The 23,535-nt window shown below is 32.6% G+C and overlaps 3 protein-coding genes and 1 long non-coding RNA gene across 4 annotated transcripts; 2 read left to right on the top strand and 2 right to left on the bottom strand.

Moving 5' to 3' along the window:
* The first annotated feature begins 235 nt into the window (after positions 1–235).
* On the top strand, positions 236–3,823 carry LOC103873692. The gene is made up of 4 exons (XR_004448797.1): positions 236–1,172; positions 1,303–1,512; positions 1,611–1,795; positions 2,208–3,823. It is a non-coding gene; the product is annotated as an uncharacterized LOC103873692 (long non-coding RNA).
* Positions 3,824–7,923: 4,100 nt separating this feature from the next.
* On the top strand, positions 7,924–9,005 carry LOC103873555. The gene is made up of 3 exons (XM_009151962.2): positions 7,924–8,121; positions 8,236–8,324; positions 8,593–9,005. The coding sequence occupies exons 1-3, from the start codon at positions 8,095–8,097 to the stop codon at positions 8,741–8,743; spliced, it is 267 nt and encodes an 88-aa protein (XP_009150210.1). The 5' UTR covers positions 7,924–8,094; the 3' UTR covers positions 8,744–9,005.
* A 5,636-nt stretch (positions 9,006–14,641) lies between these two features.
* Positions 14,642–18,392, bottom strand: LOC103873553 (betaine aldehyde dehydrogenase 2, mitochondrial). Its single transcript, XM_009151961.3, has 15 exons — positions 18,180–18,392; positions 17,780–17,922; positions 17,632–17,712; positions 17,396–17,544; positions 17,137–17,229; positions 16,939–17,062; positions 16,752–16,817; positions 16,581–16,647; positions 16,416–16,492; positions 15,858–15,971; positions 15,660–15,737; positions 15,428–15,579; positions 15,281–15,341; positions 15,073–15,179; positions 14,642–14,913 (listed from the first exon to the last, which is right to left on the bottom strand). Exons 1-15 carry the CDS (start codon positions 18,286–18,288, stop codon positions 14,823–14,825), a joined length of 1,512 nt encoding a protein of 503 aa, XP_009150209.1. The 5' UTR covers positions 18,289–18,392; the 3' UTR covers positions 14,642–14,822.
* Positions 18,393–18,739: 347 nt separating this feature from the next.
* Positions 18,740–19,786, bottom strand: LOC103873552. The gene has a single exon (XM_009151960.2). It carries the CDS (start codon positions 19,163–19,165, stop codon positions 18,920–18,922), a length of 246 nt encoding a protein of 81 aa, XP_009150208.1. The 5' UTR covers positions 19,166–19,786; the 3' UTR covers positions 18,740–18,919.
* Between the last annotated feature and the right edge of the window lie 3,749 nt (positions 19,787–23,535).

Below are 23,535 nucleotides of genomic sequence, written 5' to 3' on the forward strand. Positions count from 1 at the left end.
GTTCAATTTTTAAATAAAAGAAACTTGAAATTTGAAAAAATTATTATTTTCTTCTAAATCTAAATATTCGAACCCGATCCAAAATAACTGAACCATAACTAAAAATAACCGAATCCGACTTGAAGTACAGAAATACTAAATGAGTTCTATACCTCTATACCGAAATACCCGAAATACCTGATCCGAACCCGAACGGGTATCCGAACGCACATCCTTAGCTAGTATCTATACTATAATAAAAGGGATATATGAGGAGTAGGGAGGCTGTCCACGTCAGACAATAAAATCGACCAATAAGGAGATTCGTTTTTGACACGTCATCTCGGCTGTGGGTTGTTGGGCTTCGATTTTTTTTTAAAGATAGAATGTTAGTGTTGCTGGCCCAGTAAGCCCATCTCCGTTGCTCCTCGCCTTCTTCGTTTCGCCTTTCGCGATTTGAGAGTAGATAGATTCGACGTTTTCCTTTTTCATTTCTCCAAACCCTAATTTTCTAGATCTATTCGTGTTGAGAGAGATGGCATCCGTGGGGATCAAGAAGGATGTGGTGACTTACAACGCGCTTCTCGGAGGTTACGGGAAGCAGAGAAACTACTTCGAAGTGAAAAACGTTTTCGCCGAGATGAAACGGGAGCGCGTGACGCCGAATCTGCTGACTTACTCCATGTTGATCGATGTCTACTCGAAAGGAGGGTTGTACAAGGAGACGATGGAGATATTTAAGGAGTTCAAGGGCGCGGGGTTGAGAGCTGATGTTGTTTTGTACAGTGCGTTGATCGATGCGTTGTGCAAGAATGTGTTGGTGGGTTCTGCTGTTTCTTTGATCGATGAGATGACTAAGGAAGGGATTAGTCCTAACGTTGTGACTTATTATTCTATAATTGATGCTTTTGGTCGCTCTGCGACGGTGGAGTACTTTGCTGAGTCTGGAGAGGGTGGAGGTGGATCGTCCTCTTTGCTACCTTCTTCTTCTCTAAGTAAATTGGCTGAAACAGAGGATAATCAGGTGATGCAGATATTTGGGAAGTTAGCGATAGAGAGTAGTAACAGGGGGAGAAGGATTGTAAGGAGGGTATGCATGAGCTCTCCTCTGTATTGGAAGTTATCTGCACGATGCATCAGCTGGAAATTAAACCAAATGTTGTTACCTTCTCCGCCATTCTGAATGCTTGCAGGTTTGTCTCTTCTTGAATTTAGTGATTGAATTATATGACTTAATTGTTTATGTTATTATAGATTAGCTCTATGTGGTTGCATTTTGGTGAGGAATCTTAGTTTTGTTGTCATGTTTGTGTGTCTATGTAGTCGGTGCAACTCATTTGCAGATGCATCGGTGCTGCTAGAGAAGCTCAGGCTGTTTGATAGTCAGGTGTATGGTGTTGTTCATGTACAAGGGACAAAGAGAGAATGTGTGGCTCCAGGCTCAGAGTATTCGACAAAGTGAACGAAATGGATGGTTCCACAGCTGCTGCTTTTTACAATGCTCTTACGGACATGCTCTGGCACTTTGGTCAGGTAAAAATCAAACCGTTATCGTTGAGGCTGAGTTTTGGAGTTTCTAAGCGTTACTATTAGTGTAAAGGCTTACTTGTGGAAACGTTTTTGTTTTGTAGAAATGAGGAGCGCAACTGGTGGCGCTTGAAGGAAGATCTAGACAAGTTTGGGAGAACGTGTGGTCTGAGTCTTGCTTGGACTTGCACCTTATGTCTTCTGGTGATGCACGTGAAATGGTCCATGCTTGGTTGCTTAACATACGCTCCATTGTCTATGAAGGTCATGAGTTACCTAAACTTTTGAGGTAATACAATTCATTGTCAAAATTTTAATTCTTAGTTAGAATCTAAACTCAGATAGTATACATACAATTCATTGACAAAACTGAGGTATACTTTCTTCTGTTATCATGTTCAGAGAATTATCTTGATAAGCGTAAGAGAAATATCTTGATACCAACCAGGGAATATCTAGATGTGCAACGATAGTTAGCTTAGGTTTTATTGGTATGTAGATCAATGAGAACGTAGCAAGAGAGATTATTAACTACGCATAACATGACTATCTGAATATAATTTTGTTTAAGGACGTAACTGATTTTATACACTTTGATGGTGGTATGATTAAAGCTATTTTAAAATAAATAACCAGCTGAAGCAAGTATCTTCACAGGCATCTCTTAAATACATTGTGTGTTAATTTTTTGGCTTTTTCAGGTAGTTTTGATACCAAAGCATATCACTATTGTCATGGAATATGCTGTTGGAGGTGGACTATTTGACCGTATATGCAGCGCTGGAAGATTCAAAGAGGATGAAGTGAGCTAGGCATTTAGAGATGAGACTTTATATATGGTCTATGTCTATCAATAATTTCAGAGCTGAGTTATATGTTGGCCATGTTCGTCAGACAAAAGCTGCGGCAGCAATGGCGATCAAAATACAACGTCAAAATGAAGAAATTTGGCCTAGGTAAAGTCGCAGCGATCACTTATTGTTCAGATGAACACACAGTGTGAATCGTTACATAAAACAGCGGCACTCTCCGGAATGAATTTGTGTCGTCAGCGACCATTTCTCTCTCATCACTGTGATCTTTTTTCATTAATTGTTCTGTTGTTTATGTGCTTTTCTAACCGGCAGTCGCTGCCGCGACCTTTGTCCGACGAACAGGGCCGTTGTCTAATGTAGTGTCATCGGAAAGAAATGGGAATATACTTCTTTTTTAAAAACATGAAAAGGGAATATACATTAAGGAGTTTACTTGATATAGAAAAGTTAAAAAAAAAAATAAAAAGAAAAAGAAACCGATCATCAATTATGATTGCTGTGTAATGTGTTGTTAATATAAACTGCATTGTTTCGTCTAACTGTGCTGATTCTGTTTACGATTCTGTCATGTGTAAAATAACAACTTTTATATATTTATCCTCGGCTTCCAATTACGCGAAAGGGAATGGTTTAATTTGTCCATTAACAAAATAAAAAGAACCTTTTAATTTAATTGAGCAGAGTTGAAGAAGCATTGTCATTGCTTGACAATCCAAAAGAGTCACTGTGAGAAGTTTGATCTGTCATGAAAGAGAAGACTTAAGTACATGGAGAGGTAAAACGGGTTACAAACCAAATTTTTCAACTTGTGAGACTTGGGATAAATTACGAGAGGTAAATGAGAATCAGATGTGGGCTAAAGGGGTCTGGTTCTCTATGGCGACTCCGAAATTTGCATTCATAGTCTGGTTGGCTATGAAGAATAGATTATCTACTATGGATAGAATCGCAAAATGGAGCCAAGGAGTAGACACAGAGTGTGTGCTCTGTCATGCTGAAGCAGAAACCCGAGATCATTTATTTTTCAAATGTTCCTACTCTGGCCAGTTATGGAGGTACCTAGTTGGTGGGATTCTTGGCAGTTCTTATACGGATGTTTGGATTGAGATAGTGCAGAAGATGTCAGGTAGTACGCTGGATAAGAAGAGCTTATTTTGTTTGAGGTATGCATTTCAGGCTGCTACTTATGCAATTTGGCGAGAGAGAAACAGAGTGAAGCATGGGGAGAGGCTAATGCATCTGGATCTTCTAAAAAAGATCACTGAAAAAGGAATCAGAAACAAGCTTAGTTTGATTAGAAGGAAGGGTGGGAGAGGTATGGAGAATGCTCTCCAATATTGGTTCCAAACAAGAGGAGTGTAGTTAAAATGCATATTTGCTTGTTTTGATTTTGTGGTTTGAAGTTTGAGGGTTAAGTATAATACTAGGACCACACAAGTTGTAAGAAGGCTTTTTTGAATAAATTTAAAATTCATTCAAAAAAAAAAAAAAAAAAAAAAAAATCCAAAAGAGTTACCACTTATCTCATATGTTCGAGTAGATGGGTAGGTGATCAAGAAAATAATCTTCACCCGGATTCATATTCTCCAGATTAATAAAATTGTTACGGGATCACCAGGTTACATATAGGTAACTGCCAAGGGAGAAATATATAACTCAAAAGAACTACACCCACACGCAATGGAGATATAATTACATTAACATACAAAGCAGAATATGGAGTATAATATATTAACTAAATTAATTGTAACCAAGTGAAAGTTTGACCCACAAAATTGATTGATCATCATTCAGAAAAACTTCTTAATATTCAAATACATGATCCTGTTTAAACAAAAGGACCAACGATTAGACTCTAATTACTATGAAGGTAATGTAAAAAAAAATACGTTACATATATCTTTTCAAATAAATTTAGTGAGAACCGTATAATGACAAATGTAAATGTGGGAAATTCCTAGCTATTAATCATCCATAAAGACAGAGAAAATAATATATAATTTTTTAACTATTAATTCAATAGTAATTTACACAAAATATTTCTGGATTAAAATTACACACAAATACTAAATCTATGCACTTACCAAAATACTAAATAACCTTCCGAATAAATCAAACAAGTAATAAAGCAGGATATAAGCCTTAGATAAAGTGTCCATGTAGGCGAAAATAATCGGCAAATGAGAAATTATATTTTTGCCATGTCACCTCTTCTATTAGTTTTTACAAAATGATCATTTAACTTTTTACTTAAACAATTATAACTGAAAATATTTTTTAAGTGAAATATATTATTTATATAACTTTTGCCATGTCACCTCTTCTATTAGTGCTCAGTTACACTAAAACGTCTAAATTTACAACATACACAATTTTATTTACATCTTTAGACTTATTATCTAATTAAAATGATTCTAAAAAAGCGCCAGCATGAAGAGTTAAAAAATATACGAAAAAATATAATACATAACGTTAAAAATACATTATCATTGATCACTAAAAAATCATGTTAGTAGTAATAAGAATAAAATGACAACACATTTATTAAAACCATAGAACGGCACACAACAAGGTGTTATTAAATATACAACTAACAAATTAAATATGCTCAACGCAAACACATATAAAAATGAGACATCATATTTGCATATATTTAAATAAATAATTTTAAATATATTATTATTGATAATTTTAAAATTACTTAAAAAGAAACTAAATTATTAAAAAAATTAATATACAAATAAAACTAAAGCAAATATTTTGTAACGTCAAAATAATAAATGAATAAAAAATATATTATGTTAATAAAATAGATTTTAGATTTTAAAGACTTCTAATTCATGGAATATTACAAAATTCAAAAGAAAAATTATTACAATTAATATTTTTACCATTAGATATATTAAAATAATATTCTAGATCGACATTCAATTGTCAGTTTTCTACTATTACACGTAAAATAATATTATTAAGTACGTTTTTTTAAAAGGGGTTTTATATTTTAAGTAGGTTATTGGAGTACTTTTTCTTTTCGTGAATTTACTCGAGATGAGATTCCGATCTTTTAAACTAAGATAATTTATGTTCTATACATAATTGTTTTTTTTACATAACTCTAAAATCTCGGACTTAATTCTTCATATTTTATTAGTTAATTGTGTTACATATAATAGAAATACTTACTTCAAACTAAAAATTATTGAAAAAAATAAAAATTATTATATATAATTTAATATACAAAAATTGACATACAAATAAAAATGATAAATATAACAAATTTAAATATATTTAACGCGCGTAGCGCGGAGAAAGGGTCTAGTAATCTTAAAAGATAGAAAATAAAATAAAGGAAGATCACCTTACATTGATTTTTCCATGGGTAGATTAATAGAATATATGAGCATTAATATCGGATCACCTTAGTGCAGATTTTACCACTTACGACTATAAATAAGCAAGTCGATATATCATTTCCGCCAATTAGCCTCTTAAATTATTAAGTTTTGATTGTCAATTCTTTTTTTTGTCAGCTTTTGATTTTCAATTCTAACTGTATAATATTAATTAACGTTATATATAGTATATATTTAACATATGGACATCACCTGCGTAAAACGATTTCATTGTTCTTATCTTACATTGCTTTTGCCATGGGTAGTCATACATTATTGGCAGAACTGAGTCTTTTCAAACCGTTGCTTCCAGTTCGTGTGAAGGTTATCAGCAAGGGGAGGACAGAATTTGGAACAAGGTTCTAGAAATCGGAACTGATTATAGGAGATGAGAAAGTGAGCTGTATTTATTGTACAAATTTACAGTGATATTTTCTAATACTATTTTTGCTACTAACATATTTGGAGTTGTCTCAAATAGGGAAATACCATTCAAGCCACATTATTCAGAGATTTGGATGCTTCAACTGAAATGCCTTTGGAAGGTCACTGCTATGAAATTAAAAATTTCAAACTAACTCATGCATTAGAGCGTGTTCAGTTGACAAAGAACTGATACCATATTAACCTCAGTAACTCCTTTGTCATTTTGAAGATTGATCCAATCTGCAATTCCAACTTTTATTGTTTTCCAAACTTCATTGACGTCTATCGTGGCTTAGTTCATCCTAAGTTTCCTATTGGTATGCTTTCTATTCTATCTAATTTAATCTAATTTAAAAGTTACCAGGTAATTGTGAATCTGTTAATATTTAGTGAGTACTGTCTAAATTTGTGTAAATGTTTTTTCACATATCAAGCAGATATTTATGTGGATGTAGTTGGAGTAGGATTTCTTGAAGAATATATGACAGAACATAACCTACTGATGAGAGCAACGGTCTCATCGACCATAAAATACATTTTTTCGTAGTCAACATAGAGCAAGTATTCCCCATTTGTAAATAGAATACACTTATATTTTATTCTATCATTATGTGCTGAATAATTATACTTTTCATTGATTACGGTAACGTCGCCATTAAGTGTGCCGCTTATGGAGCACTTACTCACGTTTTCCAATATTTATGGAATTCGACAGATGCAAATATTGTACTCTGTGTTTTACAATTTTGGCAAATTAATTGGGGAGTAGGTGATGTATTGTGCTTATTTTAAATCAAAAGTGTTGGAGCTTATTTTATCTGTATATTTTGCTAACATTATTTTGTCTTTCATGATAAGATCGATTGAAGAACGTTACTAACATTGATGGTTTTTCAAAAATTGTCTTTGAGTCCAATGATGTTCTAGAAATCGATGCTTTCAGATTGAAGTAATACATTTCGTTTACTTATTTTGTTAAATAATTGTGTTTAGTTTCGTAAGCTGATATCTTTTTTATTGCTTTTAATATGATTGTAAACGAAGAGTTATAAAGACACTTTTCGCAGCAGTTGTGGTTTTATGAGTTTTTTATTTATTTGATTCCTTATAATTTGTTCCTTTCATATATTATTATTATATTGCATATGTTTTTTTATCTTATATTCATAATTTATATTATTAAAGCAAGTTCTTTTGCCAATGTTTCGTTTTTGCTTTAAGTTATAACTAATTTTATATAAGTCTTTTCTTACTCTTATAGATTCACTTCTATGATCTATACTTCAAATTACACATAACCAATAACATAAGTTTTTTAAAAAACGAAGCTTGCCTTATATAGACATACACAATTTCGTTCAATCATTCATTGTATGACATATAATATTAGAACTACGACTTTAACATTTCTAATAGCTATGAATTAAAAATTATAATTTTTTTTAGTCCACTTACTTTGCGCATGGTGCAGATTATCACCTAGTATAATAGTATTGGAAATTTCAAAAGTAAGTTGAGTCAAAAATCAAATTATGGTCATCTTCTGAGGAAAACCAAATTAATAGATTTTTCAACAACAAAAATAAAATCACACCACACATAATTGCCAAAATTAAGCACAATTGTTTCCAAATAGTGGTAGATAGATGAGAATCGTATCTTGCAACTTGCCCCCATTTCAACTGGGCCATTTTGGCAATGCTGTCATTTGCCTAGAAACGCTGTATGGACAGATGTCAATAATTCATTGGCTTCAAGTAGGACAACTCTCTGCCAATCAGAAATTAGTTATAGAATTTACAGAAAATATTTGTAATTTCTTACACTCGCCCGAAAAAGAAAAACAGAAACGTAAAACCTAAAGTCAAAACAAATAAAAAGGGGGACGTCTCTTTACGTCTCTCAACATTCGCCGTCTTCCTTCCCGTAATATCTCTCGATCGATTTCTTCTCTAATGTCGAGCCGTTGGTTGAGACCTGAGGTACTTTCATCCATCTTTGATCAGAGTCCATCCGTTGATTCTCTTTTGACTACGCTAATAAGTGTTAGATCTGGTATCATCGATTCGCCTCGTGTGTTTCTTTGCCCTGTTCAGGTGTATCCCTTGTTCGCCGCTACAGGAGCTGCGGTTGGGATCTGTGCGTTCTCGTTGATTAGGAACATCACCGGAAACCCTGAAGTCAGGTTTGTATCTCCGTCTTTACATCCTATTAACAGTTGTTTAATCTACTATAAATATTGTTATTTTGCAAAACGGTGTCGTTTGGTCTAGATACTCTGTAAATGAAACAGAACTTAGCCCTAGGAATCACTTCAAAGGCAGTTTCGAAGTGTTTCATAGGAAACCAGTAATGCAGTTCTGTATTAGATTATACTTAATGTGATACAATATTAGAACAGAGGTTGTGTTCTAAAAGTTGTGTTTTTTTTTTCTTTTGGTTTATCTCTGCAGATGTACCAAGGAGAACAGGGCTGCTGGAATATTGGATAACCATGCAGAGGGAGAGAAGTACAAGGAGAATTTCTTGAGGAAGTACGTTCGTGACAAACGTCCAGAAATTATGCCTGGACTCAACAAGTTCTTCACTGATCCTACTTACTGAACCAACATTTTTCTCAAGACTTTCTTGTATTGTTTTCTGGGATTGGGATTTTTATTGAATCTCCTTGTGTCTCTTAATAAATCTCATTTGTCATGTAACCCTCCGGCAAATGGCTACTTCATTATGCTGGTGGCTTATGTTGTCGCTATTAAGCAGAATTACAACTATTTGTATTGAACTGCTCTTTGGATACATAACTGCAGTTTGTATTGACAGGATCTCAATTCTCAAGTTTGTAAACTCAAGCTCTTATTTCATGATTTTCTCATTGTGTTCTATAATACGAAGCACTAGCCATCTCTAAACCAAGGGTCACGGAACAACCATCTTGATGAAGTCTATAATCTAGAAATAAGGTTATCAACGACCAGATTTTGATGTTGACACAGAAGAGACAACCAAACTAAGGGTGTGATTGGTAATATAAATTGAGTAACTTGGAGTAAATATGATAAAAGTAAAGCGGAAAGAATTAATTGTTTATGGTGTTACTCTGATTTACTCTCATCTAGAGTAACAAAAAGTTGAAGAAAACATAACAAAAGCAAGATTCCATTTTCCAGCGCAAATGGTAGGAAATATTTGTTTACCTTTTTCATCCTGATTGGCTCTACTCAAGCTGAATTGGGAGTAAACATTTCTACTATATTTTTTGTTACTCTAATTATGCTATTCAGCCAGACTCTAAGATTACAAATTCATAGTGCACTTGATGGAAAATATTCTCTCTCAAAGAGAAAGGATCTTTAATATCTTTAATGGGGTGCCATTCACCTAAAGGATCATAACCATCCACTTCCTTTTCCACAATTGAAATAATATTATGCAAAATATTTTTTGACATTAAAAACTATTCTATTATTCAGTTATGGAATAATAATTTAAAATATTATGTAGAATTATACATAACTTAGAAAATTTTGAAACATTCTAAATGAAATAATAAGTAACTTAAGATCTACTTAAGCTTATAGAGCGTATAATTCAAAAATATTATTGAAATAATATTAAAAATATATTATCTTCCAATTTTAGGTACTTTTTGTAAAAAAGAGATAAAATCTAAAAAAATGATAAGTTGAATTAAGTTTTAATAGGAGATATATTCCATTTTCTAGAAATGTTATATTTGCTGTGTAGATCATATATAAAAATGATTAAATAAAGCTATTATAGTACATTATATAATATGTAAAATTAATTTATATAGTAACTTATATTTCTATAACATTGTAACAATATATTTGTAGTAAAACAATTATAACATAAAAATCACTTAAAATCTCTAAATAAACTTACAATATTCTTTCTGTTTTAGTTTTGATTTTTCATTTAAAGTAATAAAAATTTGAATTGACTTTCGTGAGAAGGTTTTAAATTTTAATATTTTTAGGAGTGTAACGGGGCTTCTCACTAAATTTATTAAAACACAAAAAGAAATAATAAAAAGAAAGGAAGATGTGGTCTTGTTAAATGAACTCTCAAAAACATTTTGATATTCAGTTATATGTTGTAAATATACTAGTGGTTTAATGTTTTTATTTCAAATTTAATATAAATAATTAAATAATCTAAAAATCTTTTTAGAAAAATTGAATATCTTCCAAACATTGATGTTCAGTGTTCTTTCGGGTATATATGGTTGGAATTTTTTTTTTGTTTTGACCGCAAGTTGGAATTCTTTTTCTTAGAAATCATGATATTTTCTTGCCCAATCTATTTAAGTTTTAAACCATTGGGTTTGGGCGTTAGGGTCTTCAGATCGGGTTTGGAACGGTTCTTTTCGGATCCGGATCCTTCGAGTCCTAAAAATTTGGATCCAATATGTACTTGTAAATTTTCGGTTTGGGTTCGGGTCGGTTATTCTCGGATCCGGATCGGTGATATACCATGGATTTTATCCACTTTCAGCCATGGTATATAAGTGTTTTAAGATATAATTATTATGTTTTAGTGTCTTTTTAGAGCATTTACAGGTCCGGATACGTTCTGGAGAAATATGGTGATTTTGGAGTCTTTTGAGATGCAAAACTGCACAAACGCGTCAGATATTTAGCTATATTTTAGAGCATTTACAGGTTCAGGTACGTTCGGATAGCATGTATTTTGGAGTCTTTTTAGAGCATTTACAGGTTCAGGTACGTTCGGGTCGGTTCTTCTCGCGTCAAATTGTATATTTTTCGGTTTTTGGTTTGCTTCCGGTTCGGTTGTAGATTTTGTTTTCGGTTTAAAAAGTGTAATAGTTCAGTTATTTATGAATTTGTGTTTGGTTTGAATTATTTTTATATTTGGGTTTGGTTCATCTAATTTTTGCAGCTAAAATTTATTAATAGTAAGCTTAGGCAGATTATTTTTTTATTTTTTTTGGGGTCAAACCATACTTGTATTGATCTTAAACATGTTTAAACTTCAACAAAGGAGAATACCGAAAAAAACTATTGAGAGCCAGACAAACAACAATAACAATAACATAAAAGATAGAATAGATCACAAAAAACACCACATGAAATCGTATCACAACGGAGATTTGTATTTTTATTAATTATAGTTACAAATTTATATTTATATTAAAGAGTATACGATGTTTGTGATGTATTAAGTACATAATAGTAATCTTAATTTGTTTTTGTGATATTATAATTAGGAAATGTATTTTCTTAGATTACATTTAAATGTATAAGTATTACATTTTTATATTTTGAACATTTTTATATTTTGATAAAATATGGGTTTAATCTGGAGAATAAAATTTTGATATTCGAAACCACAAAATAAGTTCACACTTCAAAAAACATAAAATGTGTCCACGCCTTGATTCGTTACGTTGAAAGGTACGTGATGGTGGCTCCTCCACCTACCGTAGGGCTTAATTAAGCTTTCCTCGCTCTCGAGCTCATCTTTTTGGTATTCAAACCTAAAAACAGTATGGAGAATGAAGAACATAAAGAGAAATGTGAAAATGTGTTGTTTAGTCATATTTTTTCTTCCTTCAAAAGTGTTATTTGATTGAACGTGATGGTAGATTTATTTATAGGAGGAGGAGCCTGGGACTATAGGTGCATGAACCAACCATGAGGAGGATTAAATGTGCTAATAACTTTTGTCTTGGGTCATAAATTCCCCACTTATCCTATATGTTGGTAAAAATTGGCAAAAACCATGAAGTTGACAAAAGTTTACATTTTCAAATGTCTTGTTAAGTCCAAATTTCTAGGATCGGGAGGATCCGAGCCCGGACACCCAAACGCTCATATGTCTACCTAAAAACCAAAGAGATTTGGGTTCAAGTACTTTCAATTTTCAATTTTTATTTTTTGAATTTTTATTTGTTTTCCATATATTTATAAATTTCCTATTTTTTAATTTTTATCGATTTCTACAATTTCTTAATTTTATTTTTATTTTTGAATTTCTCAATTTTTACTTTTATTTTATTTTTTGTTTTTATTATTTTTTACTTATTTTTCCTTGATTTTTAATCAATTTTTACAATTTATTTCTATATTTATTATAATTTTTAATTTATTTTTATCATTATTATTTGAATTTATGAACTTTATTTTACTTTTCTTGATTTTTTCCTAAATTTGTATCAATTTTAAGAATTTATATTAAAATTTTATTTAATTTTATATGTTTTTATTAATTAAAATAATTAAAAATATTTTTTTAAGTAAACCTCCGCATCACCGTTTTTACGTGCTAATTAACAGTAACCGGTCATGTGCAACAAGTAAATTAGTTTTGATGTTAAATTTGTTATTCAAGCAAGTCTCATTGTTTTTTTTTTTTTGAGCAATACAAATTTTAATATTTAAAGTGTGAGAAATTGAGGTCCAAAGTTTAAAGCGTAAATTTTTGCCAACTTCATAGTTGTTTATGCAATTTTTCCCATAATAATAATACTTCCTCCGTTTTGTTTTATAAGGTTGCCGTTTTCCAAAATCCTCTGTTTGATTATCTATCCCCTCAGACCAAAAGCAAATCATTTGAACTTGTACGTGTAAAGTTTTGATCAAGAAGAAGGCTAAAATAGAGATTATATCATTCGTCTTAAGTTGTGTTGAAATCCACTAAAACTAAAACAGAGGGAGTAATGTATTTTTCTGAATTTTGTCTGACAGTAAATATATAGGACTCACGTATTTTTATTTCAACTGAATTTTCCGGTTCGTAAATTTACGTTAAGCTAAACCGAAAGTTATTGGTAAAGAAAATTTACAAACCGACAATTCCGATCAGAACCGTAAACGGAACAGCTTGACCACGTTTGAAAGGAGTGTTCCCACGTTTGATTTTTGTTTTCTCTAAAGTTTGTGTCTTTGATTTTGTTGTGATTATCAATCGTGTTTCTGATTCTTCCTCCCCTCCCCACCAGTTTATTAGCACTGGACAATCGTCATGGAATCGAAATGATTGAGCTTGATGACGCTACGCTGCCTCCAAATTAGATTTTTGTTTCCGACATTTGTATTGTAATGTTTTTCATTTCCGCTTGGGTCTAAATCTGATGTGTCTCCAGGAGATTCCATGATATTGTCAGTGTTCGCGAGAGTGTTGGGGTGAGATTTGTTTCTTTCTCCAGCTTGCTTTCATTTCTTGAATCTGATCTCTTATGTTGATCGAGTCTGATGGAAATTTGGGTTTTAACAAAAAAAAAAAAAAAAGCTAAGAATCATTTTACAAATTGAGTTTCATTTTAGATTTTGTTCTCGAGTTGAAGCTCATTTCATTACAAAATGTTCATAGGTATTGTGGTACGGATGCAGGAAAGTGCTAAGGACACTTCTCACAGATTCTAAACGAACGAGTATGTCAAATTAGGTACATTTGGATTGTGTTTTGTCTCTAATCTTCATGCTTTTTATGCTTAAAGGTCTATGAGATTTCAGGTATCTGATGATGAGGATGATTCTTTTCAAAAACTGCCCTCTTCCCCAATCTTCAGATTCCTCAAGATTAGGCGCTTTGTCTTTTGTTCTGTGTTTGGGGGCTTAATTCCATTTCCCAAGTAGATTCAGTGATGTACCAATATCTAGGTAAGAATAAGCTATCTTGTCAGTTATATAAGTAGTACATGGACCTTTATGCCAAAGAATAAGCCATCTTGTCGGTTGTTTTTCTCGTCACCAACTCGACCAACTCTTTTTCCGGACGTTGCATGTCCAGGAAATGAATTTCTCTTATTGCTCTGAGACCATTTGATTCGGTTTTGGTAACTAGAAAGAAACAACAATTACATTCAGATAGAACGGTGCTTATAAGCTTGAGAGATATTAGAAACTCTCACCTCCCATGAACATGGTGATCTAATAATCTTAACTTCTTTTTAATTCTCGCAGTTTTTGATACTTGTATACTACTAATGACTACTTGGAATAAAGGACACATTAATCAAGCCCACAATCACTCTTACCCATCAACCACTGGTGATGGGACTTGGCAGTAGCATACGTATCAATATCTGTTACAGAAAGATCTCTTGCTTATGTTGGTATCTTGGTTTTAAATAGCGATCGCTATTGAACGCTTTAGTAGTAGTTCCTAAAGACGCCTATAGCGAAGCTTCACTGATTTTAGACAAACCAACTTGGTTTGTACAAATTAAGGTTATTAAACCGAGACCCTTTTAACATGAAGCTTTGCCGTCTAATATAATCTATCACCAAACCCTAACTCAGTCTACTATATGATAATTCCCTAAAGTTTTCATCAGCTCTTTCTTTGATATTATTCTTCTCTATTCACGGCCTTACAAATCTTCTCCCTAGCTCTTTTCTATCTCGGTTAGTTCTCTATTCTCATATACTATTTTCTCCTATCAAGCAAACATCTATTCTCCTCTCATTCTTCCCTAGTTTCATATTCTTCTCTTATACTATGTATGAGACCAGAGGATCATCCAACAAACTCAATGAATTTGTGGTTTTAATTTCTCCTCTACTGTGTTTTTGCTATTGCCATGTCATAACATGGAGTTATAAATAAAAAAACACGCCACACGCAATTTAAAACCCAGGTTGGTATACTCTGATTATTACATCTTTTAAGGAAACATCAAGAAGTGTAGTGTTTTGACTTAAAGCTTGGAAGGAGGTTTGTACCATCCCCATGGTTCATTAGATATATATTGCGTCACCTGCTTCACACTCAAGTAGTTCTCAAGTCCCCTGCAAGTAAGCAAATGTTGTTTCAATTCAACGCAGAGACAAACAAATTGGTCTTTTTGGGACTTAGTGTATCATATGGACACAATTCGTTTGGTTGGAGACTCTTTTAGTGTGTTGGTACTCTTCATAGTTATAGGCTAGCAATATACAGAAACTTACCATTCTCCTAGTTCACGGCCAAAACCACTGCGTTTGGTTCCACCCCATGGAGCTTGACAGAAACATGGCTGAGAACAGTTGACCCACACAATACCCGCCTCGAATGCCTGAAAACACAATGTTCAGGATTCGTAAACTGAAGATATGAAATCCAATCATGAGATGCGTCCAGTTACTCATGTTTTTTTACTAATAGTAAATATGATACCTTACTAACGCGATCACACCTCTCCAGATCATTTGATAATACAGCGCCTGCTAATCCATATCTGCAGAGATAAACAAAGTCGAGCATAAAATGTAATACACTTATTAGTGGTTCTTGGTGATGATAAGAAGAAATATCTAAACTCACTGGGAGTCATTTGCCAGCTGTATTGCCTCATCCTCAGTGGAGAATGTTTTGACACAGAGAACAGGACCAAATACTTCATCTCTCCAGATTTCCATTGAAGTAGTCACATTTGAAATTATAGCAGGTTCAACAAAATAACCCTTTTTTAAATGCTGCAGAAATAAATAAAAGAATATTAAGTGCTAATAGTATTTGGACATACATAGCAGATTAGTCTAGTTCTGTCATGTACCCCAGGACGAGCTCCTCCGCAGAGGACAGTTGCACCTTCCTTCCTAGCGTTTGAGACAAACTTCACTACTCTCTCGTACTGCACGAGTTTAAGATGTAAGACTTAGCTAAAAGTCGTTCTTGACTAACCCCAATTGACAGATAAGAAGGTTTTGGGGGGCATGAAGTGCTGGTTCTTGAGAATATCAATTTATATTACCTGTCCTTTGCTGACAACAGGACCAAGCCTACAGCCTTCTTCAAAAGGATCTGAAATCTTAATGTTCTTTGTCCACTTTACCAACTTGTCCAAAAATTCGTCAGCAATCTTTTCCTGGTATTTCACAGGAATTTTATTTTCATCAAAACAACATTACTAGACGTCTAGTGAAGCTTCTCTATCCTACATTTAAGATTTAACAGTGGGTTCCAAGGTTTTACATTGACAACCACTTATACTAATTTACATTCTATTTGAATTGCAATCTTACCCCAGAAATGAAAAAAAGAACAACAACTACTGAACTGTGTATTAATTTTTCCATTGCAGATTTCATGTAAAGGAAAAGTTAAGAAATGTCTTAATATTTGTTGCTTCTTTCAGGATTAGAATTATTCATTTCCCATAGCAAACCTTTAATTTTATTGCAAATAACATAGTGCTTCTATAGAGCAGCTATGGGTGGATGCAAAATTATGTGTTTCAGGATATCTATCACATATAAATTAGGTAAAATAACTGTAATCAGAGACTACAGCAGATCCTATGCTCACTTACATGCACGAGAAGTCGAGATGTCGCACTGCAAATCTGACCGTTTGTCCAGAAACAACCAAACATAGTCCATTCCACAGCTGATTAGAACAAAAACGTCGACACTAATTAAACCAATAGTTAAGAATACATATAGCATCGTTCCCTTAAGGTTCCAAAAGCACTAACCTTTGTCAATTTCGACATCATCAAAGACAATGATAGGGCTTTTCCCACCAAGCTCCAAGGAAACAGGCTGTGGAAAAAAAAAAAGAAGATTCACACTCAGACCCCGAAAAATTATAGGTAAAAAAAAACAGATAGATACATGGAAAAAGAAACAACGACACTTGGACTTACTTTAACCAATTTGGCAGCAGAAGTCATAATGTTGCTTCCAGTTGCCGTGCTTCCAGTGAAAACAATCTGGTAAAGGCTAGAATATCAATACTTCAACTAACCATAAAAATCCAAGTACAAATGCTCTCTATCCTCAATAGTTCGACTTTCTGGATACTCGTAAAGATAAAACTGACTATGGTAAGACCTTGTCAACGTGTGGATGCGATGCCAATGGAGCACCTGCTTCAGTTCCTAAACCAGTCAGAATATTAAGAACACCAGGTGGCAGACCCACCTCGCGGCAGATATCAGCGAGCTCCAAACATGTCCTGATGTAAAACCACATTAGATTGGTGAAGTAATAGAAGGCTAAATAGGGTTTCAATAGAAATCAAATACGCACACGGAGGCCAACTCAGAAGGTTTCAGTATTGCCGTGCACCCAGCAGCAAGTGCAGGAGCGACTTTCCAAACAGCCATCAGTAACGGATAATTCCTTCAAATGCAAATATAAATTATTAGCTGCCTAATACGTGGGGTCGTCTTTTACATATTGTATAGAAAGGGAGAAAGAGCACTTGAACTTGATATGTCAAAAAGATTAAATTTCACATGTATACAATGATTTGAGGGGTTTGTCACACCATAAGAACATGACATACCATGGAGTAATCAGCCCAACTACACCAATGGGTTCCTTGAGAACGTAGCCCTTAAAAGTATCTAAGGGAAGAGAAAGAGGAGCCTTCTGCTTTGCATCTAAGCCTTGAGCTAGGTCAGCATAATATTCAAAACATCCAGCAACATCATCCTGCAAGGGTTACAAGCAACCAGGGTCCAGGTATAACATATAAAACCACAAAACCGCAGAAGGTTCACAAGAGGAAAGCGAGAATACCATGTCCCATGCTGCTTCATCTAGAGGTTTACCGCAATCAATAGCCTCAAGATTAGCTAGTTCAGACTTCCTCTCGGTTACCTAGAGATAGACGCACGCAGATGATATCAGCTTAGCAATATAGATTTGGTAAAGGTGATATCAATACCTTAGCTGCAATAGCACGTAAGTATCTGGCACGAACAGCCCCGGATGCTTTAGACCAATCCTTTCCTTGGTTTCTTGTAAGTGCTTTCCTTGCAGCTTCCACCGCGAGCTCCACATCCTCAGAAGTTGCAGCTGGGATGTAACCTATAACACCACAAAAGAGAGAGAGAGAGATCTGTAAGGTCCTCCAAAGATCAAACGCGAAAAACAGCTTCTAAGCCCAGTTCATAGTGTACAAGAAACACAGAAGCTAGATGAATTTCAAATCTCTCTGAGTATACATTAGACTGGCAGATTCTTACTACTAATTTCAGCTTATTGAATCAAAACTCGCAAAGTTCATTCGTGAGAAGAATAACACAACGAAACATAAATAAGACTTGATGGAGAAGAAAAGGTACCGATGATGTCCTCCGTGGCGGGATTGACAACAGGGAGTGTTTGACGGCGAATGGGCTCTGTCCATTGACCGCCGATGAAGAGCTGCCGTCGCGGCACCCTAATCGCCATACTCTGCTTCTTTCTTTTGTGTTGGTAAATGGATTTTTTTATGTATAAGTACTTTAAATAAGTGTTTTTTTTACAGCTAAATAAGTGTATTTTAATTAAGGGATAAATAGAATATGTTAATTACACTCTTATAAATAAATAATTAATTATGCATTTGGTGATAGATTATTACATGTTTTCTCTTAATTTAAAATGTTTTCAGTTTCTTAGTGTAAATTTATTTATGTGTTATATACTACTATTTTATTGTTAACTAAATTATATTTATATAAGTAAATAATATTTAAAATATATTAAAGAAATTAATAATTTTATCACGTCATCTAATGACAAAAGTGGAGGAAGTATGATTTTTGTATTAATAAATAACACTAAAACTTTAACTGGGAAGGAAACGGATCTGGCACACCAATCGAAGAATATCTTTTAGTTTTCTAACTTTATAATAAAATTAAAGAAAAAAAGATTTTGAAATATACTTGTGAATCTTCTTCACATGATCAAACAAACCTAATCTGTCCAAAAGATCACAAGAAGAATCCAAAACAAATAATATTCGATTTCATCATATCTGTTCGATGATTATACAAAACCCATTATTATTTAATGCGAAATCGAAACGCAAAAGAAATCAATTCTTCTTGGAGGTGGTTTTGGTATACTTGTCTTTGACCCAGCTAAGACCCAACGACGTTCCTGTCTTCACTTTCTTAAACCCCGAACTCGCCGCCGCTTTCGTCTTCCCCAGTCCAGCCTCCATCTTCTCTTTGTATTTACCCGACCCACCACCTCCGCCGCTGCCGCTTTTACCGTCCTCGGTTGTTTTCGCCGTAGACTGATTGTTGTCCCACAGATCTGCCCAAGAATCTTTCTCCATACTGTATGAGACGAGAGAGAGAAAGATTTGATTTATTTTTGTGGAGAGAGATTTGATTAGATGAGAAAATGTATCTATTTAATTGATGAAATTGTGATTAATACAACGAAGTCATGCTTTTTTATTAGAAAAATAGGGTTGGTAGGACGGATTAATAACCAAAAAATACATAAATATATAATTAATGTTAATGAGTATTTGAAAATGTTTAGCTTACCTAAATTTACGGCGATATTAATTTGTATTGTGTATGTTTTGTTATTGTTATCATAGATTATGATTATCTTAATATTAACATGTTCATGAATACATAATACTTTTACATATCTTCTTTGTTTATTCTATTGTAATTATGATTGTTTTGATAATTAGTAAAATATTTTTTTTGTACAAAAATATTGGATTTTTTTCCTTATGATTTTTTTTTAATTTATATATTTGATTTTATATTATTAACTATGTGCTAATATATTATTTTAGATTGATGTCAAATGTTTTGTTAGTTCTAAAATAAAATATTGATCAAACACAAATTCTGGATTATTAAATTTTACCAGTAAATTTGGTTTAAAACAATAAGATGAAGAAAATGTGGAATACTTAATAAACATTTTAAAATTATAGTGTTAAATTTTGTTATTGTTATCATAGACTAACAATATTTTATCAAATGTAAATAAACTTTTATATTAATTATGTTTATTTGGTGAATCACAACTTACTATTTTTACTTCATGGTAAATCTTTTGTATAAATGAGAAAATTTAGTTTTAAAATTTTATTTATATTAACGTTTGAAAATTTTATTTATATTAATCTCAAAATAAGTTTCTATTATATGAAATGAAAAAGAGTTTGAATTACTTTTCTTTTATTATGTTTGGCAAACTTTACTTCTATATAAGATTTGAAACATTTTAGGGATCAAAATTTCATATAAGTAAACACATCAGAACAAAAACAATTTTTTTCAATAATGCACCTGAATTTATTATTATTATTTTACATAAATTTCATAAAATCGATGATTAATAACTGTTTTAAAACAGAAACCGTTTAAAATTTGTCTATGCATTATTAAATAGTAAAAATATTAAATTATAAAATAATATCCGATTAAGTGAGAAAAGGAACTTTATTTATTTAGCTTAATATTAATTGGAAGTGACATATTATTATTAGTTACCAATAATTTAATTATAGAAAAATTATTGATATGTACTTTGATATTTCTTAGAAAACTTATTTATTAAGTAGTTGAAAAAAAAGAAACAAAATAATAAGAATTTGTCAAATTATATTATGTTTTTAAAATAAAATAAAAAGTAAAAATAAAATAAAAAATAGAATAGTATAAATATTTTTTTAACATTGTTAACGCCGTCATCAAAACAATAAATCCTAAATCCTAAACATTATACCCTAAAAACTAAACTTTAAATTCTTGGATAAATCCTAAACCCTTGGGTAAATCTTTAGGTAAACCTTAGATCTTTGGGTAAACCCTAAATCTTTGGGTAAACTCTAAACCCTTTCGTAAACCCTAAACTATAGGGTAAATCCTAAACCCTAGGATTTAGGGCTGAGATTTAGAGTTTTGCTTACGGCGTTTAGGATTTAGTGTTTAGTGTTTATGATTTAGAGTTTAAGATTTATCCAAGGGTTTAAGATTTAATGGTTAGACTTTAGGGTTTAATGTTTTACTGACAACATTAATAATGTTTAAAAAAAACTCATTTTATTGCAGCTAGTACTATTTTTAATTTATTTTTACGTTTTTGATTTTAAAAACATAAAACTTAGCAAATTTTTGTTATTTTGGTTTTTCTAAAAAAAAAATTAAATATGATATGATAGGCTATAATTGGTTGGTGAACCTACGCTCTCGGGGGTAAACCAAAAAAAAAACTCTTCTTAGAATGTGTAGATGTTGTTTTTCCAAGTTTGTTCTAATATAATTTTGATAACATTATAATAAATAAGTCTTATTTGGCGTTGGAATTCTGTAAATTGAAACACAATTATGGATAAACTTTTTTCTAATCAAATACAACGCATGATAGTGTATGAACCAAAAATTCTTTTGAAAAAAATAAATTTAAATATATAGAAGGAAAAAATATTAAAAGCTGCAATTAGACATGAACATTCTTTTTTAGAATTTTTGGAGAAACAAATGTATGTTATGATTCCTGAGAGAATTTTAATTTTTGTTTTTACCGCAAATTTCATATCATTATTTAAATTTATCTTTAAGAGATAACTATTTTCATAAATACTTTAAATTTCTGAAAAACTAAAACTGACAATATAAATCTTTTAAAAATGTTTAAAATCATTTATAAAATATTTATAAAGGTTCATAAATTCAACCCCAATCCATAAATAATCTACTAATACTAAAAGGAGTATATCCTTTATACTTATAGACTTACTTTTTATTTTTAAAAATTAACTGAGATACTAAGCAGCATAACAAAAAAAAGGAAAACCATAGGAATAATTCATGAAAACTTTCTTCCTCTCTTAAGCTATGTCAAGTCCAAAAGACGGAGAAAAACATGTGTAACGTCCACATTGCTGGAAACTAACTCCTCTGTTGTTCATGTGAGCTAGACGACGGCCATTGGTTTTTGTTGATATACTTATGGCAGAAAAGATACAGCCAAGACCTTAAATGACATGGTAGGAAGGTCAGATCCATTTACTTATCTCATCATCACTTTTTTCTTCTGACCAGACTTCTTCTTTCTACTGAGATATGAATTGCCTTCTATGTTGAAAGTTTTTTACTTTGATAGCACTCGCTTGCTCGTCTCCATATAACTGAAGAGAAACAATGTTCTAAACTTTGCACATTAGCTCAAGCTGTTCAAGACCAATTCCAGGATCACCGGCTGGAGCTGCATAATATTTTGGATTTTCAACACCTGAGGACACCAGCTAAGGTATATAAAGACTTTTTACTCCACATAAATAACCAGATAATGCAGAGCACACACACATACAATAAGCATGAATTACCTTGCTAGCACGTTCACACCCCATATCCATGAAAAGATTAGTAGCCTAGGAAAGAAAATAAAAGAGCATTCGTTAATCAGTAAGAAGATCTATGTCACATAAAATGGATAGAAAGTTTGAGAGAGAAGAATAAAGTTTGAAAGTCTATTGAATCTCACAGTAAAGGCTTAAAGTTTACAGATAAAATGACAGTATGTGCAGAAGCATATAGTTAGAGGTACTCAGTGTTAGAAGAAAGCATACACAAAGCACATTCCAAGAACACAAATCCTATTAAAACGAAAACGCTTCAAATATGCAAACCCAAATTTGGAAATGTAGATGAAACGAAGTACTGAGCTAGGTTTGCTATCACTAATGGAACCATTAATTACAAACCTTTTTAGAATGCCCATGACAGAGATCACAGAAGAAACACTCAACTGGAGTGCACCTTCCCATAGATTTGCAATTGAGACGACCTTCCCATAGATCTGCGATTGAGACGACTTTTTTTAAGCCCTTCCATGGTATCAAACGCATTGGAAAACATCAGATGATGTACCTCCGAAGTTGGAAACAGTACGTATGGTAGCATTAGATAGGCAACAAAGTCAGTGTTTCATTAAAACCGTCTTAGTTCTTACCTCTTTGTGAACTCACTGATTTCAAGGAGATCGGTGTCAAAGTAAAACTTTGTTGCTGGTGCGGAGTTGAGATACAGGTAACGTAGAAAAATTCAAGAGTTTTAAGAGAAAGTGTATTAGGCAAATATATATACATATATCTGTATTAGTTAAAAAAGAAAACAAACACACGACTCTTAAAGGAGAGGGGAAAAAAGCTTAAAGTAGATGGCTACAATACTGAGGTTAGTGTCAATATAATAGGAATCTTTTTAGTACCTCTCAGAGATGCAGAACATAAAGGAATTAGGTTGTTGTTTTATGGTAGTCTTGAATGAGAAACACATGAAGTATGGCTTCCAGCTTATATGAATTACACCAAGTGGTGGACGGGGCCTCCGGAATCTTTCTACATGGGAATGGTTTCTAGTGGAATGTAGAGATATTATTTGAAAATAATATCCATGCATCCTCTGATTTCCTTTGGTAGACAAAATAAGTAGACTAAGTAAACATTTTGCTGCTCCGTGACATATATATCCACAGTCTTTGACTTGCTATGACATTATTCCACCTACACCGAAAGTACTTCTGTCTCTCTCTCTCTCTCTCTCTCTCTCTCTCTCTCTCTCTCTCTCTCTCTCTCTCTCTCTCTCTCTCTCTCTCTTCTCCGTTTTGGGTTTTTCTTATTTTACTTTCCTCATCACGTCATTGTGCATCTACAGTTTTAGAAAGCAACTG

This window comes from Brassica rapa, chromosome A06 (assembly GCF_000309985.2).
Source record: "Brassica rapa cultivar Chiifu-401-42 chromosome A06, CAAS_Brap_v3.01, whole genome shotgun sequence".
NCBI lineage: Eukaryota > Viridiplantae > Streptophyta > Magnoliopsida > Brassicales > Brassicaceae > Brassica > Brassica rapa.

Bases quoted from the DNA above. Each gene is read 5' to 3' on its own strand.
- LOC103873555 (XM_009151962.2), top strand. From the start codon at position 8,095: ATGTCGAGCCGTTGGTTGAGACCTGAG. The intron at 8,122-8,235 runs GTACTTTCATCC...TGCCCTGTTCAG, and splicing joins GCCGTTGGTTGAGACCTGAG to GTGTATCCCTTGTTCGCCGC. The intron at 8,325-8,592 runs GTTTGTATCTCC...TTATCTCTGCAG, and splicing joins ACCGGAAACCCTGAAGTCAG to ATGTACCAAGGAGAACAGGG.
- LOC103873553 (XM_009151961.3), bottom strand. From the start codon at position 18,288: ATGGCGATTAGGGTGCCGCGACGGCAGCTCTTCATCGGCGGTCAATGG. The intron at 16,493-16,580 runs GTTAGTGCTTTT...TGTTCTAATCAG, and splicing joins TGATGTCGAAATTGACAAAG to CTGTGGAATGGACTATGTTT. The intron at 15,342-15,427 runs GTGAGTTTAGAT...TTATCTCTGCAG, and splicing joins CAGCTGGCAAATGACTCCCA to ATATGGATTAGCAGGCGCTG.
- LOC103873552 (XM_009151960.2), bottom strand. From the start codon at position 19,165: ATGGAGAAAGATTCTTGGGCAGATCTGTGGGACAACAATCAGTCTACG.